This window comes from Lepus europaeus, chromosome 19 (assembly GCF_033115175.1).
Source record: "Lepus europaeus isolate LE1 chromosome 19, mLepTim1.pri, whole genome shotgun sequence".
In the NCBI taxonomy this organism is placed as follows: Eukaryota; Metazoa; Chordata; class Mammalia; order Lagomorpha; family Leporidae; genus Lepus; species Lepus europaeus.
Genome location: NC_084845.1, coordinates 70,813,909 through 70,827,211, shown reverse-complemented (window position 1 = coordinate 70,827,211; position 13,303 = coordinate 70,813,909). Strand labels below are relative to the sequence as shown.

General features: G+C 62.9%; 1 protein-coding gene across 2 annotated transcripts in view; it reads left to right on the top strand.

The window, feature by feature from the left end:
* The window catches only part of FBXO31 (F-box protein 31), a 51,192-nt gene that overhangs the window by 18,022 nt on the left and 19,867 nt on the right, over positions 1-13,303 (top strand). For both annotated transcript variants that reach the window (XM_062176968.1, XM_062176967.1), the window contains one exon: positions 9,254-9,330. In XM_062176968.1, coding sequence (XP_062032952.1) covers positions 9,254-9,330 — 77 coding nt within the window. The remainder of the gene's footprint in view (positions 1-9,253; positions 9,331-13,303) is intronic.

The window sequence follows — 13,303 nt, the reverse complement described above, 5'->3', positions numbered from 1 at the left end:
AGACTCTGGTCAGATAGCTGGTTCCACGGGGCCCTGGGAGGGGACGTGTCAGACCCTGGTCAGATGGCTGGTTCCACGGGGCCCTGGGAGGGGTCGTGTCAGACCCTGGTCAGATAGCTGGTTCCACGGGGCCCTGGGAGGGGTCGTGTCAGACCCTGGTCAGATAGCTGGTTCCACGGGGCCCTGGGAGGGGTCGTGTCAGACCCCGGTCAGATAGCTGGTTCCACGGGGCCCTGGGAGGGGACGTGTCAGACCCTGGTCAGATAGCTGGTTCCACGGGCCCTGGGAGGGGTCGTGTCAGACCCTGGTCAGATAGCTGGTTCCACGGGGCCCTGGGAGGGGTCGTGTCAGACCACGGTCAGATGGCTGGTTCCACGGGGCCCTGGGAGGGGTCGTGTCAGACTGTGGTCAGATAGCTGGTTCCACGGGGCCCTGGGAGGGGACGTGTCAGACCCTGGTCAGATAGCTGGTTCCACGGGGCCCTGGGAGGGGTCGTGTCAGACTGTGGTCAGATAGCTGGTTCCACGGGGCCCTGGGAGGGGTCGTGTCAGACCCTGGTCAGATGGCTGGTTCCACGGGGCCCTGGGAGGGGTCGTGTCAGACCCTGGTCAGATAGCTGGTTCCACGGGGCCCTGGGAGGGGTCGTGTCAGACTCTGGTCAGATGGCTGGTTCCACGGGGCCCTGGGAGGGGTCGTGTCAGACTCTGGTCAGATAGCTGGTTCCACGGGGCCCTGGGAGGGGTCGTGTCAGACTCCGGTCAGATGGCTGGTTCCACGGGGCCCTGGGAGGGGTCGTGTCAGACTCCGGTCAGATGGCTGGTTCCACGGGGCCCTGGGAGGGGTCGTGTCAGACTCTGGTCAGATAGCTGGTTCCACGGGGCCCTGGGAGGGGTCGTGTCAGACTCCGGTCAGATAGCTGGTTCAACGGGGCCCTGGGAGGGGTCGTGTCAGACTCTGGTCAGATGGCTGGTTCCACGGGGCCCTGGGAGGGGACGTGTCAGACCACGGTCAGATGGCTGGTTCCACGGGGCCCTGGGAGGGGACGTGTCAGACCCTGGTCAGATAGCTGGTTCCACGGGGCCCTGGGAGGGGACGTGTCAGACCCTGGTCAGATGGCTGGTTCCACGGGGCCCTGGGAGGGGTCGTGTCAGACTCCGGTCAGATGGCTGGTTCCACGGGGCCCTGGGAGGGGACACTCCCAACGTGGGGACAGAGGTGCCTGGGTCTGTGGGGCACGCTTTGGGGGTGAGCCTGCCTTGTTTGAGAAGCAGGTGCGCAGGTGAGCTGTTGAGTGGCAGGCCTGTCCCGACCCTGTGTGAGCCGGGAGCGAGGCAGCGTGGGGTGGGCTGAGGCTGTGAGGAAGGGGCTGGTGACGTCTTAGGCAGGACGTCCTTTGCCAGCTTCCTAGAAGGTTGTGCCTGGGACTGCCGGGCCACTGCTGCCCGCCCAGGTGCCGAGCAGAGCGTCCTTCTGCGGCCCTGTGGGAGGGAACGGTTGACTTGGCGAGAACAGAACAATCGATCGTCCACTGCTGACCGGAGCCTGCCTGGCAGACAGCGCTTGGAGCTTCCTCTCCCCCACCCTCGGGTCTGGACAGCAGTCTCCACGGAGCTCGCTGTGGAGCTGGGATGGAGCTGCAGCCAGCCCCCGGGGGTCTTGGCAGCTGAGCCCAGCGGCCCGGGGCGTGTTGGGGAATGTTCCGCTTGTCCGTGCGCATGGTAGGAGCGTCCTGCAGCTGACAGGGAAGGGATTTGGAAGGCAGAGTTAGAGAGGAGGAGAGACAGGTCTTCCATCCGCTGGTTCATTCCCAGATGGCTTTAATGGCTGGGGTTGGGCCAGGCTGAAGCCGGGAGTCCTGAGCTGGCTGCTGGGTCTCCCACGCGGGTGCGGGACCCTAGGACTTGGGCCACCTTCTGCTGCTTTCCCAGGCCATAGCAGGGAGCTGGGTCAGAAGAGGAGCAGCAGGACTTGAGCGGTGCACCTGCGATACCAGCATAGCAGGCGGTGACCTCCCCCGCTGCGCCAGCCCCTCTCTGAGCTGCTTGTGGGCTCCGTGCCCTGTGGGGATGTCGGGGAAGCGCTGTCATGTACAGGAGAAAGCAGGTCCAGCCTCCTCAGTGGGCAGCCTGTGAGCGCCAGTGCTGGGTGGTGGGGAGGGCTCGGGACTCGCGCTCTGACCTCAGCCAAGCCTCTTGGGAAAGTGTGCTCCGTCCGTTGGCTTTTGAACGTCGGGGACCTTGTGTGGTTGTGCCCGCCGCGCCCCCACCTTGGGTATTTGGGGTGCTCCTTGAGCCCTGAAGCCCTGTTCCCTGGGCCGTGAGCTGTGGGCCGGGGGGAGGGCGCTGGGACGCTGGGTGTGCAGCCACAGTGGAGAGCCCTGCTGAAGGCTGAGCGCTTGCCCTGGGGTGTCGTGCTCTGGCCTCAGCCTGGCCACGCCTGCGCGTCTTGCTTGTTTCTGTGGCCCGTGCGTGGCTGGTACTCCTGCCGATTAGGTGTGGGAGGCACGCGGGCGGGCAGGGGAAATGTCCTGCTGGCTCTAGCACCTTCCGCCATCCACACTCGGAGCCGGGAGGAGCTGGGAGATAATCCGGGATGGTCACTGCAGGGCCCTGGGGGCTTGGGGGCGGAGCTCCAGACCCTCAGCAAGTGCAAGGAACTGGCCACCCGGAGCCCTGGGGTCTCAGGTGACCGGGCGTTCCCTGCGTTGGTGGGGTCTGAGGGGAAGGCCCCCTGAAGGCTGCAGCGGGGAGCCAGGACACCGTGGGGTGGGAGGGAGTGGGGAGGAGAGCTTCAGCACCCACAGGTGCTCCTGTAGGGGTGGCACTGGCTGTGGGGGAGGGGTGAGGCCCTTGGCTGAGGCACCAGCTGGGGTCCACTGCCGTCGTCATGGTGACCGGTGGCCACACAGGTGCCTCAGCCTGCCCTTCCCTGACCCGGAGGTGTTGTGGAAGCCCCAGGTCCAGCATCAGCCTGGTCGGCCCTGCGGTTCCCCTGTAGGGCTTTGTGCTTCGGTCTGGCCTGCGGGCGAGTAGAGGTGTCTGAGCTTGTGCAAGGGAAGGAGGACACGTGCAGCCTGCATGGGCTGGTCAGCCTGCAGAGTGAGGCATCGGACGCCCCCCCCCCGACATCTCAGCCGTGCAGAGACACCGGGGTGATTTGGGGGCGTCCCCTGCTGGGCTGGGAGAGCCAGAGGGAGGCTGAGCCCGAGGGAGGCTGAGCCCGAGGGAGGAGGCTGAGCCCGAGGGAGGCTGAGCCCGAGGGAGGAGGCTGAGCCCGAGGGAGGCTGAGCCCGAGGGAGGAGGCTGAGCCCGAGGGAGGAGGCTGAGCCCGAGGGAGGAGGCTGAGCCAGAGGGAGGCTGAGCCCGAGGGAGGCTGCCGAGGCCGCGCCTGCGCTGCCGCCACCTTTCCGCTTTGTGCTTTTGTCAGGCGCAGATTCTCATGGTTTTTTTTTCCTTTATTTTTCTATGTTTTATTTAAGAGGCAGAGAGAGCGGGAGGGCATTCCCGTCTGCTGGTTCCCTCCCCAGCGGCCTGCAGTGCCAGGGCTGGGCCAGGCTGGAGCGGCAGCCAGGAGCTCCACGCACGTGGGTGCCTGCCAAGGTCTGCATTAGTGGAAGGCCGCGGTCAGGAGCTGGGGCTGGGAGCTGAGCCCCGATGATTCTGGGGGGACGTCAGTTCCTGGCTCTGGCTGTGGCCTGTGCCCAGCACAGGCTGTTCTGGGTAACCCGGGGCTCAGAGCGGCCTCTGCCCTTCACTCCCGCCCTGTCTGGGTAAATAAATAATAAAACCCAGACCCAGGCCAGCATTGTCCAGTGTGCAGTGCCCTCAGCCCTGTGTGGGGTGATATCTCGGCGTTCTGAGCTGTCGCGGGCTCTCTGAATAGGCGCAAGTCTCGCGTGGCGTCGACCTTCCCCTGGCCGTGCAGGGTGGGGGCACCTCCTGAACGGGGTCGTTGTTGCGAGGAGTCCTGGGGTATGCCCCCATCCGGTGCGGCCGGGATCCCGTCATCTGCCCGCAGTGGGCCTGGGCGAAGGACGTTGCAGAAGGCACACGGCACTTGCCTGTGGTAGAACCGCCTGCCCCTCCACCCTGACGGACACGCTGCAGTCCAGGCCACCGCTGCCGCCCTGGACACCCTGACCGCCCGGACCCGTCCCAGCCCCTGCAGTCATGGAGGCTGCAGGCCAGAAGAGAGCCGCCGAGGCCGCCGTGGCCGGGCTGGGCTCCCAGGCGGGGACCCTGCCCCAGCCCTCTGCCCTGCAGAGCTCACTCCCCATGAAGCAACTCCCTCCCGCCCTGCAGCCCCGGGGGCTCTTCCAGCATTTTCCAGCTCTGCTGTGGTCCTGGGAGAGGGGTCTGGGGCCGGCGTGGTCGCCCTCTTTCGGGAACGCATTGGAAGGGCAGGCTGGCCGGCCCCACAGTCTGCTCAGCGGAACCCCCAGGCCTCCGCACGCCCGCGCCTGTGGACCTTGGCACTGCTTGTTTTCTTTCAGTTAAAACGCCAGAGTCCCAGGGGCTGAGCTGCCCCGGCTTTTACAGCGGTGTTTAGTAAGAGCTGGTGTTTGCCATTCGTGTTGTTCATTGCTTGTCTCCTGCTAGTCGTGCATTTGATTTGGGTGTGGCTAAGCAGTGTGTGTGCGGCAGCCTGTGCTGGCAGTGAGGCAGGACAGCAGAGCGTGGGAGCTCAACAAGGCAGGCAGGGGCCCTGGCAGCCCCTCTGGGCCACCGCAGCCGGGAGGCAGGCTGGGCAAGGCAGGCAGGGGCCCTGGCAGCCCCTCTGGGCCACCGCAGCCGGGAGGCAGGCTGGGCAAGGCAGGCAGGGGCCCTGGCAGCCCCTCTGGGCCACCGCAGCCGGGAGGCAAGCTTCCTCAGGCCTTTGTTTGCCTCGGAGGTCCCAGCACCTCCTGCTTCATGGGCTCAGGTCAGTGACGTGGGCCAGCACACCCAGAGCCTTGGCACACCCGGCTGGGAGCCGTAAATGGCAGCCGGAACCCAAACACAATGGAAGTGGAGTTGTTTTCTCCTCCTGTGTGGTGATTTAACCTTGTAGAGTACCAAGGGAGCACTTAGTTTATTATTATTATTTTTAATTTAGTTGAAAGAGAGAGATGTCATCTGTTTGTGCTGATTCACTTCCCAAGTGCCTGCAGCGGCCCAGGCTGGGCCAGGCTGAAGCCAGGAGCTTGGAATGCAGTTCGGGTCTCCCATGTGGGTGCAGGGACCCGAGGACGTGGGCCATCCTCCACTGCTTTCCCAGGCCATAGCAGAGAGCTGGACTGGAAATGGAGCAGCTGGGACTTGAACTGGCGCCCATATCATATGGGATGCCAGCACTGCAGTTGGTGACTTTACCTACTATGTCACAGTGCCGGCCCCGGGTACGATTTTTTTTTTTTTTTTAAGATTTATTTGAAAGGCAAAGAGAGAAGGAGAGAGCGAGCGAGCGAGCGAACATGTGCTTCCGTCCACTGGTTCCCTTCCCAGATTCTGCAGTGGCCAAGGCTGGGTCAGGCCGAAGCCGGGAGTCTGGAACTGCATCCGGGTCTCCCACACGGGTCCACGTGCTGGGACCATGCTCTGCGGCTTTCTTAGGTGCCTTAGCAGGGAGCGAGATCGGAAGTGGAGCAGCCGGACTTGAAGTGGTGCTTCTGTGGGACGCTGGTGGCACAGGCGGCGGCTTCCCTGCCGCACCGTGGTGCTGGCCCGGGTGCAGTGTCCTGGTGCGCGTTCTGTGGCTCACACTGGTTCTTGCTGTGGCTGCTCGTCAACAGCCCCCTGGGGTCTTCTCCCTGCCCCACTGAGTGCTGAGGGCACGCCTGACGTGGGGCCTGGGCTGGCAGGTTTTCTTCCCATAGCCAGGATGGAGAGTTACTGTGCAAGGAAGACATTTAAAAAAAAAAAAAGATTTATTTATTTATTTGAAAGAAAAACAGAGAGAGGTCTTCCATCAGCTGGTTCACTCCCCAGGTGGCTGCAGTGGCCAGCAGGAGCCAGGACCTTCCTCTGGGTCTCCCACAGGGCGCAGGGGCACAAACAATTGGGCCGTCTTCCACTGCTTTCCCAGGTGCGTTAGCAGAGAGCTGGATCAGAAGTGGAGCAGCCGGGACTTGAACCGGCACTGAAATGGGTTGCTGGTGTCAGGTGGCGGCTTTACCCTCTGTGCAACAGTGGCCCCAGAGGCAGCTCTCAACACGAGACAGATCTTTTTGCAGCAGTTTTTGTTTTTAAGGACTTTGAAAAGAGCAGTTTGAGGTGCACAGTCAGATGTGAGGTCCAGAGGTTCCCCACGCTCTGGCCGCCTGCCCCTCCCTCTGTAGGGTCGGTGAGCGCACACCAACAGACGTGTCTTCCATCAGGGCTCGCTCCCGCTGTGGGGCGTCCCGTGGGTCGGCGCCCCTGTATGATGACACGTGTCCACTGTGCTGTCACACGAGGTAGTTTCACTGCTCTGGGCACCCTCTGTCTGCCCCCTCCTTCCGGCCCGCGGAAACCCCTGACCTCTCCACTCTGATCGGACGTGGAGGTGGACCGGCAGCGTGCGGGCTCTGTCACGTACTGCTGTGTTGAAGGCTGCTCCGTGTCCCCCGTGGCTCGACAGCACGTTTGTTCTGCCGAGCGACGTCCCCTTGCCCCCTTGCTCGGCTGTACCGCAGGGTGTTCACCCGAGACTGCCGAGTTGTGTGCGAGCCGTGTCTGCGTGGAAGTGGGGCTGTGAGACGCCTGTGGCCGGCTGCTGAGGATCAGGCCTCTCCCATCTGCAGAGTTCGCTCCTCGCACTTTCTCATCCCCCTCCGAGTGCCGGGTGCTTTTGGTTTTTATGGAAGTTGGAGGGGAAGGAGACGGGCTTTTCTCCTCCTGAGTCGCTGGTAACTTAGGAAGCCGCCGGATGAAGTTCGGGTTGCTGTCCCGTCCTGACCCGCGGGCATCGCCGGGTGTGAGGCTGAAGTGGGCTTCCTTTAACCTTTCCATTCTGCAGCCATAAATGCTGACAAGAGGCTGCGACTCCTTGTGCCCCGGACCCCGTCGCCCTGAGATGCAAGTGAACCTGCGCAGGCTCTCCCAGGGTTGGGGCGGAGGTCAAGCATTCTGTTACCCAGGGCCCCAGGCTCTGCCCCCAAGGAAGCCGTGTCCGGTTGGCCAGATGAGGCGTTGGTCACACGGAGTGGCAGGGCCTTCGGGTTCTGAATGGCCACGTGACCGCAGCTGGAGTTCCGGGGTTTCTTCCTTTTGAGCGGAGGTGTTTGCTTTTTCAAACCAGACTCTGATGGGGAGACTTGGGCCTTTGCTTGTGTATGGCGTCATTCCTGCCTCGGGGCGGTGCACACACCACCTCTCTGACCTGCCTTGGTGATGTTTTGGCCGGCACCATGCAGGGCTGCAGAGCCCACAGCCGGGGTGGGGGGGCACTTCCCATCAGGCCTGGGGCCCTTCTTCATGCAGGGGATGGTTCTTTTCAGCTGGACGGGCAGCTCTCCTTGGGCGTTATCAAGGGTGTGTCGCAGTCCTCTTAGCCGTTTGAGGGGCTTTGACTGATTTTGGAAAGATCTAGATAATGCTTGCAGTTAAGCTGGGCGATGAGGAGGGGAGGAGGGGCCCTGGGGAACAGTGTTACTTTTTCTAGTATTTTATTATGGCATTTATCATGCAAATGTAACAAGGTGGAAGGGTTGCGCGGTGTGGGCTGGCATTGTGGCACAGCGGGGTTACACTGGCATCCCGTAGCAGAGCGCTGGTTCGCGTCCCGGCGGCTCCCCTTCCCATCCGGCTCCCTGCTCACGTGCCTGGGAAAGCCGCGGAGGACGGCCCAAGAGCTCGGGCCGCTGCTGTTCCGGCAGCTACGTAGATCTTAGCCTACATGAAAGAGGGGACGAAGGCGACAGGGTTCCTGTGTGCTGGGTGCGGGAGGTGTAGAAGCCAGCCTGGCCAGCAGCTGCCTTCCCACGGCACACCCCCGTTCAGTCACCTCGAGAGGTGGGTGCCGGCGTCGTCCCCGGGGAGACTCCCCTGCCCTGCCTGTTTGGTCCCAGCACACTGTGCTGAGCCGGTCCTGGGAGAGGTTTGGGAATTCCACACCCAGAAGCCCCCAGAAGAGGGAGGAGGGGGAGAAAGGGGGGGGGCAGGCAGGGGCCGGCGAATGCAGACTGGGCTCTGGGTCCCTTGCCGAGACGCCGCCCACTGGCAGGGGCATTTCTCTTCCTTAAACTCCGCTCCTCACGCCCCACTGCCCTCTTCACGCCGGAATTCCTTACGCAGAGACGAGAAGCCCTGAGACACTGCCACCCGCGTGGGGAGGCCAGGATGGGGTCCCTGGCTCCGGGCTTCGGAAGTCCCGTCAGCTGCCCTGGAAGAGGGCTGGACCCCCCTGAGGACTTCGTGTGCTGCGCAGGTGCTGGGCGGCCCCCACGGCTGGCTTCTGTGCCCTGCTCACTCGGCCACACAGAGATCCCTGTTTTCGTGGGCCACGGCTGCACGTGTAGGCTGTTGTTTACCTTGCTGCCTGACAGCCACCTGGGGACTGGACGAGCAGGGGGAAGGGCCCTCGCTGTCACTCTGTCCTGCTCTGTGGCTCTGCCTTTCCATTAAATAAATAAATCTTAGGAAAAAGAATTACACGGGGAACCTGTTTCCACCACCTGGATTTCACAACCAAACCCTGGTAGCGGCAGACACTGGTGCTTCGCTCTTGGGCGTGGGAGCGCGCGCTTCACCCCGGAGTGCCGCTCGGTCTCTGGTGCCTGACTCTGCTAACCGCTGTGTATTTAGCAGGCACAGACCCCGCAGAGCCGGTGCCTTGTGGGCAGCTGCAGGGCGGTCTCGCGGGGCAGGCTCCCGAGGAGCCTCTCACCCCGGGTTGTTGCCTGTTCTGCCTCCCACCTCTGCACGCCCCAGGGGCTGGGAAGGTTCCTGTTGCCCGAAGCCCAGACCCAGGGGGTGACCCCAGCTGCCTGCCTGGGCCTGAGCCCCCTCCCTCAGCCCGGCGTGATCAGAGCGCAGACCCCAGGCCCTGCACCTGCAGTCCGCGCCCCACGGGCGCTGGTTCTGTTCTTAAGGTAGCTTGTTTGCTCGTTTGCTTGCTGCCCACACCGGACGACGTGTGCAGAGGTTATGGGCGTGAGAGGCGCTTGCCGGGGGCGGGGGCGGGCTCTACGCTGGCGTCGCTGGCTATGTCCCGGCAGCCTGGGCCTCCCCTGCCCTTCCTCCCGCGTGAGGCAGGTCTAAAATGAAGCCTTGCTCTCTCTCTCTCTCTCCCTTAGTGCTGCACCGGTACAGACACATTTTGGGATTGTGGCAGCCAGATATCGGGCCCTATGGAGGACTGCTGAATGTGGTGGTGAGTCGGAGAGCCTGGCGGCGGGCTGCTGGGGACGCGGGCAGGGCTGCCGCCCGCCGGGGGCCTGCAGGCCCCTTCCACCGTGGACGTTAGAGGGACTCAGAAGGGGCTCCTTGTCAGGCTCAGCCGCCGGACACAGGCACCCGGGGGGCGCGGAGTATGTCCGCGGGACCCTCAGAGCCCCAACACCACTGGCCCTCAGCCCCTCCCTAGAGGACCGTGTGGCACAGGCCGCTGGTGCCCGGCTGTGACTGCCGCGCCGCTGTGTGTGCAGGCTCTGAACGAGGCGCTGTCCGCCGCCGGGGCACAGATGGCCCAGTAGCCTGTAGGGCCGAGGCCGGGCGTAGCCATGTAGTGGCTGCCCACGACAGCGGGCCCCGCAGCGGACTCGGGAGGTGACGCTGCTGGGCCCCGTGTGATGCGTGCGTTCTCGTAGGAAGCGGGGGAGGAGGTTTGCGGGCACCATGGCAGCGCTGCGGTTGAGCCAGGGTTCTGGGGTTTCCACGCGCACAGAGCCTCTCCCCACAAAGCCCTCGGGTGCCGTTCCACTTGCTGCTGCCGTCACGGCTGTCCCACAGCAGGGGCCTGCAGGGCAGGAGCGTGGCGTCCTGGGCTTGGGGCTGCTGCTCCTCCAGGGATTCCCACCTCCCCCAGCTCTGTGTGAGGCTGACGCGGTCTCCCAGGCAGCTTCTTGGCTCTGGCCTCTGGGTAGTGAGGGCGGAATGCTGGCTCCAGCAAGGCCCAGAGGGTACGTGCCGGGCCTCAAGTTTGCCGAGGGCACCGCCCTCTGGGACACTGGCTTGTCCCCACAGCGCGGTTCTTTGTGGTGTCAGCCGAGCCCCCAGTGCCACGTCCTGTCCAGGGCCTGGGCTCTTTAACCGGAAGCGTGGTCCCTGGCTGGTGCTGAGTCGGTGAGGCAAAGGGAAGGTGTAATCTTACCGCAGACGGTGAGGTGGGCGGCGAGTCTGCAGCGCCGGGCTGCTCAGGGGGACGACCGGGCTTCCCGGGGCCAAAGGGAGGAAGAGGGAGCTGGGGACGGGGCAGAGGCCAGTGCCGGCTGCGTGTCCGCCCCCTGCCACAGCTGATCAGGCGCTGGCCGCAGTCCTGGGGGCGACTTCAGCCTGCGGTCCTGAACCCAGGCCTCTCGTCATGCTGACCAGGGAGGGCCAGCCGCCTTTCCGAGGCTAGGTTCTGGAATTTTCTTCTGTTCCCCTCTCCCTTTTTTTTAAAGATTTATTTGAAAGGCAGAGTTACAGAGAGAGTGAGTGACGGAGAGAGGGGGTCTTCTATCCACTGGTTCACTCCCCAAATGGCCATAGCAGCTGGGGCTGGGCCAGGCTGAAGCCAGGAGCTCCTTCCTGGTCTCCCACAGGGGTGCAGGGGCCCAGGGGCTTGGGCCATCTTCCGCTGCTGTCTCAGGCCAGCAGGGAGCTGGCTCGGAAGCAGAGCGGCCGACCCCTGGAATTTCCAAGCACGCATTATCCGTGAGCTGGATTGGCGCCCCTGTTAGAAGCTCGGCGGTTAGGTCGTGTTCTTCAGAGGAGAGCACACTGTGTGTGGCCTGGTCCCCGTTCCCAGCTCCGTGTGTGCAGTGTCCCTGGGCGTCAGCCTCTTAGAAGCCTCCTGCTGCCCGCTTTCCTCTCCCCACACAGGTCAGAGTCCAGCCAGAGCTCCGGGGCCAAAGCTGGGATTCCAGTGGGCTCGGCGCTCCACGCGTCTTTCTCCAGGGTGGGGCAGCTGTGTCCTGGCCACACTGAGCCGCACCCTCGGCCTGTGCCTCTGTACTTGCGGCCTCCTGGCCTGCCCTCTGCCCAGCTCGGTGGTCAGTGGCCCGGGGAGAGGGTGGAGCCGACACAGCTCCTCTCGGTCCCCTCTGGCTGCCCCTCTTGGGCACCTCGGGTCCGGGTCTCCGGCCGCCCCAGCTGCTTCCTGGGGTCTGCAGAAGGCGTATTAACACGTGGGGGTTTGGTCCTTGAGGCTGGGCTCGGTCAGAGCGTGGTCCTGGTACAGCTCCACGGTGAGAGCAGGCAGCAGAACTCTTGTGGTTCTGTTTTTTCTTTTTTTTTTTTAAGATTATTTATTTGAGTGAAACACACACACACACACATACACACACATACACACATACACACACATACACGCACATACACACATACACACACATACATACACACATACACACATACATACACACATACACGCACATACACGCACATACACACATACACACACATACACATACACACACATACACACATATACACACATACACACACACAAGGGAGAGAGGAGGAGGGACGGGGGAGCGGGGGAGGGAGCGAGGTCTTCTGTCTGCTGCCAGTGGCTGCAGCTGCTGGGGCTGGGCCAGACTGAAGCTGGGAGCCAGGCCCTCCGTCCAAGTCTCCCACACAGGTGGCAGGAGCTCAAGTACTTGAGCTGCCCTCCACTGTGTCCCTGGCGCGTTAACAGGGACTGGGTTGGAGGAGGGGCAGCTGGGACTTGAACTGGCGCCCCCCGAGGCGATCCCGGTGTCCCAGGGGGCAGTGTGCTCACTGCGCCACGTCTGCCCTCTGTCGGTCTGATTTTTACACGCTTTGTGGTCACCTGCCTGTCTCCCTTTGAGAAGTAAGTGCACGGTTGGTTTGACTTTCGTGGCCTTCTGTAGACAGTCTGGGCGAGTGAACTTCTCGCTGTTCTCTGCCCGGCGGGAGCCCCTGCGGGACCTCCTTCCTGCTGCTGGAGTCCAGAGCAGAAGCCTGGGCCTGGGAGTGTGGCCCCGAGCTTGCCGACTGGGCCTTCCAGGGTCTGCCCCTCCGTGTAGTGAGAGCAGTGAGCGTCCCACGGGCAGCGGGGCAGCTGGAGTTTAGTGTTTTTTTTTTTTTTTTTAAATATTTGTTTATTTATTTGAAAATTGGAGTTACAGAGAGGCAGAGGCAGAGAGAGAGAGAGGTCTTCCGTCTGCTGGTTCACTCTCCAAATGGCTGCAACAGCTAGAGCTGGGAAGATCTGGAGCCAGGAGCCAGGAGCTTTTTCTGGGTCTCCCACAATCCGTGGGCCGTCTTCTGCTGCCTTCCGAGGCCACAGCAGAGAGCTGGATCGGAAGTGGAGCAGCCAGGACTCGAACCAGCATCCATGTAGGAAGCCAGCACTGCAGGGCGCAGCTTTAGCTGCTGAGCCACAGTGCTGGGCCCCAAACTGGTGATTGGATTTTGCTTCCTTGTCGTGGGCTCGGCCAGCGGAGTAGAAGCTGGTCTCAGGGACAGCTGTGTTTGTAATCAACGATGGTGGGTGTGTGTGCCCCCGAGGTGGCCTCTGCCCTGGCCCGGCAGCCTGTGTAGGTTCTGCAGGGCCTGGTGTCACTGTGTGCTCTGTCCAGCAGGTGGGGTGCTGGGTAGTGATAAATACGGCTTCTTAATCTCCGTAATTTGGACCGGTGCCGTGGCTCACTAGGCTAATTCTCTGCCTGCGGCGTGGGCACACCGGGTTCTAGTCCTGGTTGGGGCGCCGGATTCTGTCCCAGTTGCCCCTCTTCCAGGCCAGCTCTCTGCTGTGGCCTGGGAAGGCAGTGGAGGATGGCCCAAGTGCTTGGGCCCTGCACCCGCATGGGAGACCAGGAGGAAGCACCTGGCTCCTGGCTTTGGATCAGCACGGTGCGCTGGCCGCAGCAGCCACTTGGGAGGGGGGGTGAACCAACGGAATAAAGGAAGACCTTTCTCTCTGTCTCTCTCTCTCACTGTCTAACTCTGCCTGTCAAAAAAACCAAATTACTTCGTAATTTGGCGTTTGTTAAGAAAGGCCGCCGGCGTTTGTTGGCTGTGAGTCCTGTGGGTCCGCCTGCTTCTGGAGTGTTTGCTGCCGGGGCTGAGCCAGGCTGCCAGCGTGGGCAGGTTCCTTTTCTTTCCCAGTTGGGGATGGGGGGGTGGGGGGTGGGGGGATAACCGCTTCTGAAAGCAGGGGTAATCAGAGAAAGTGG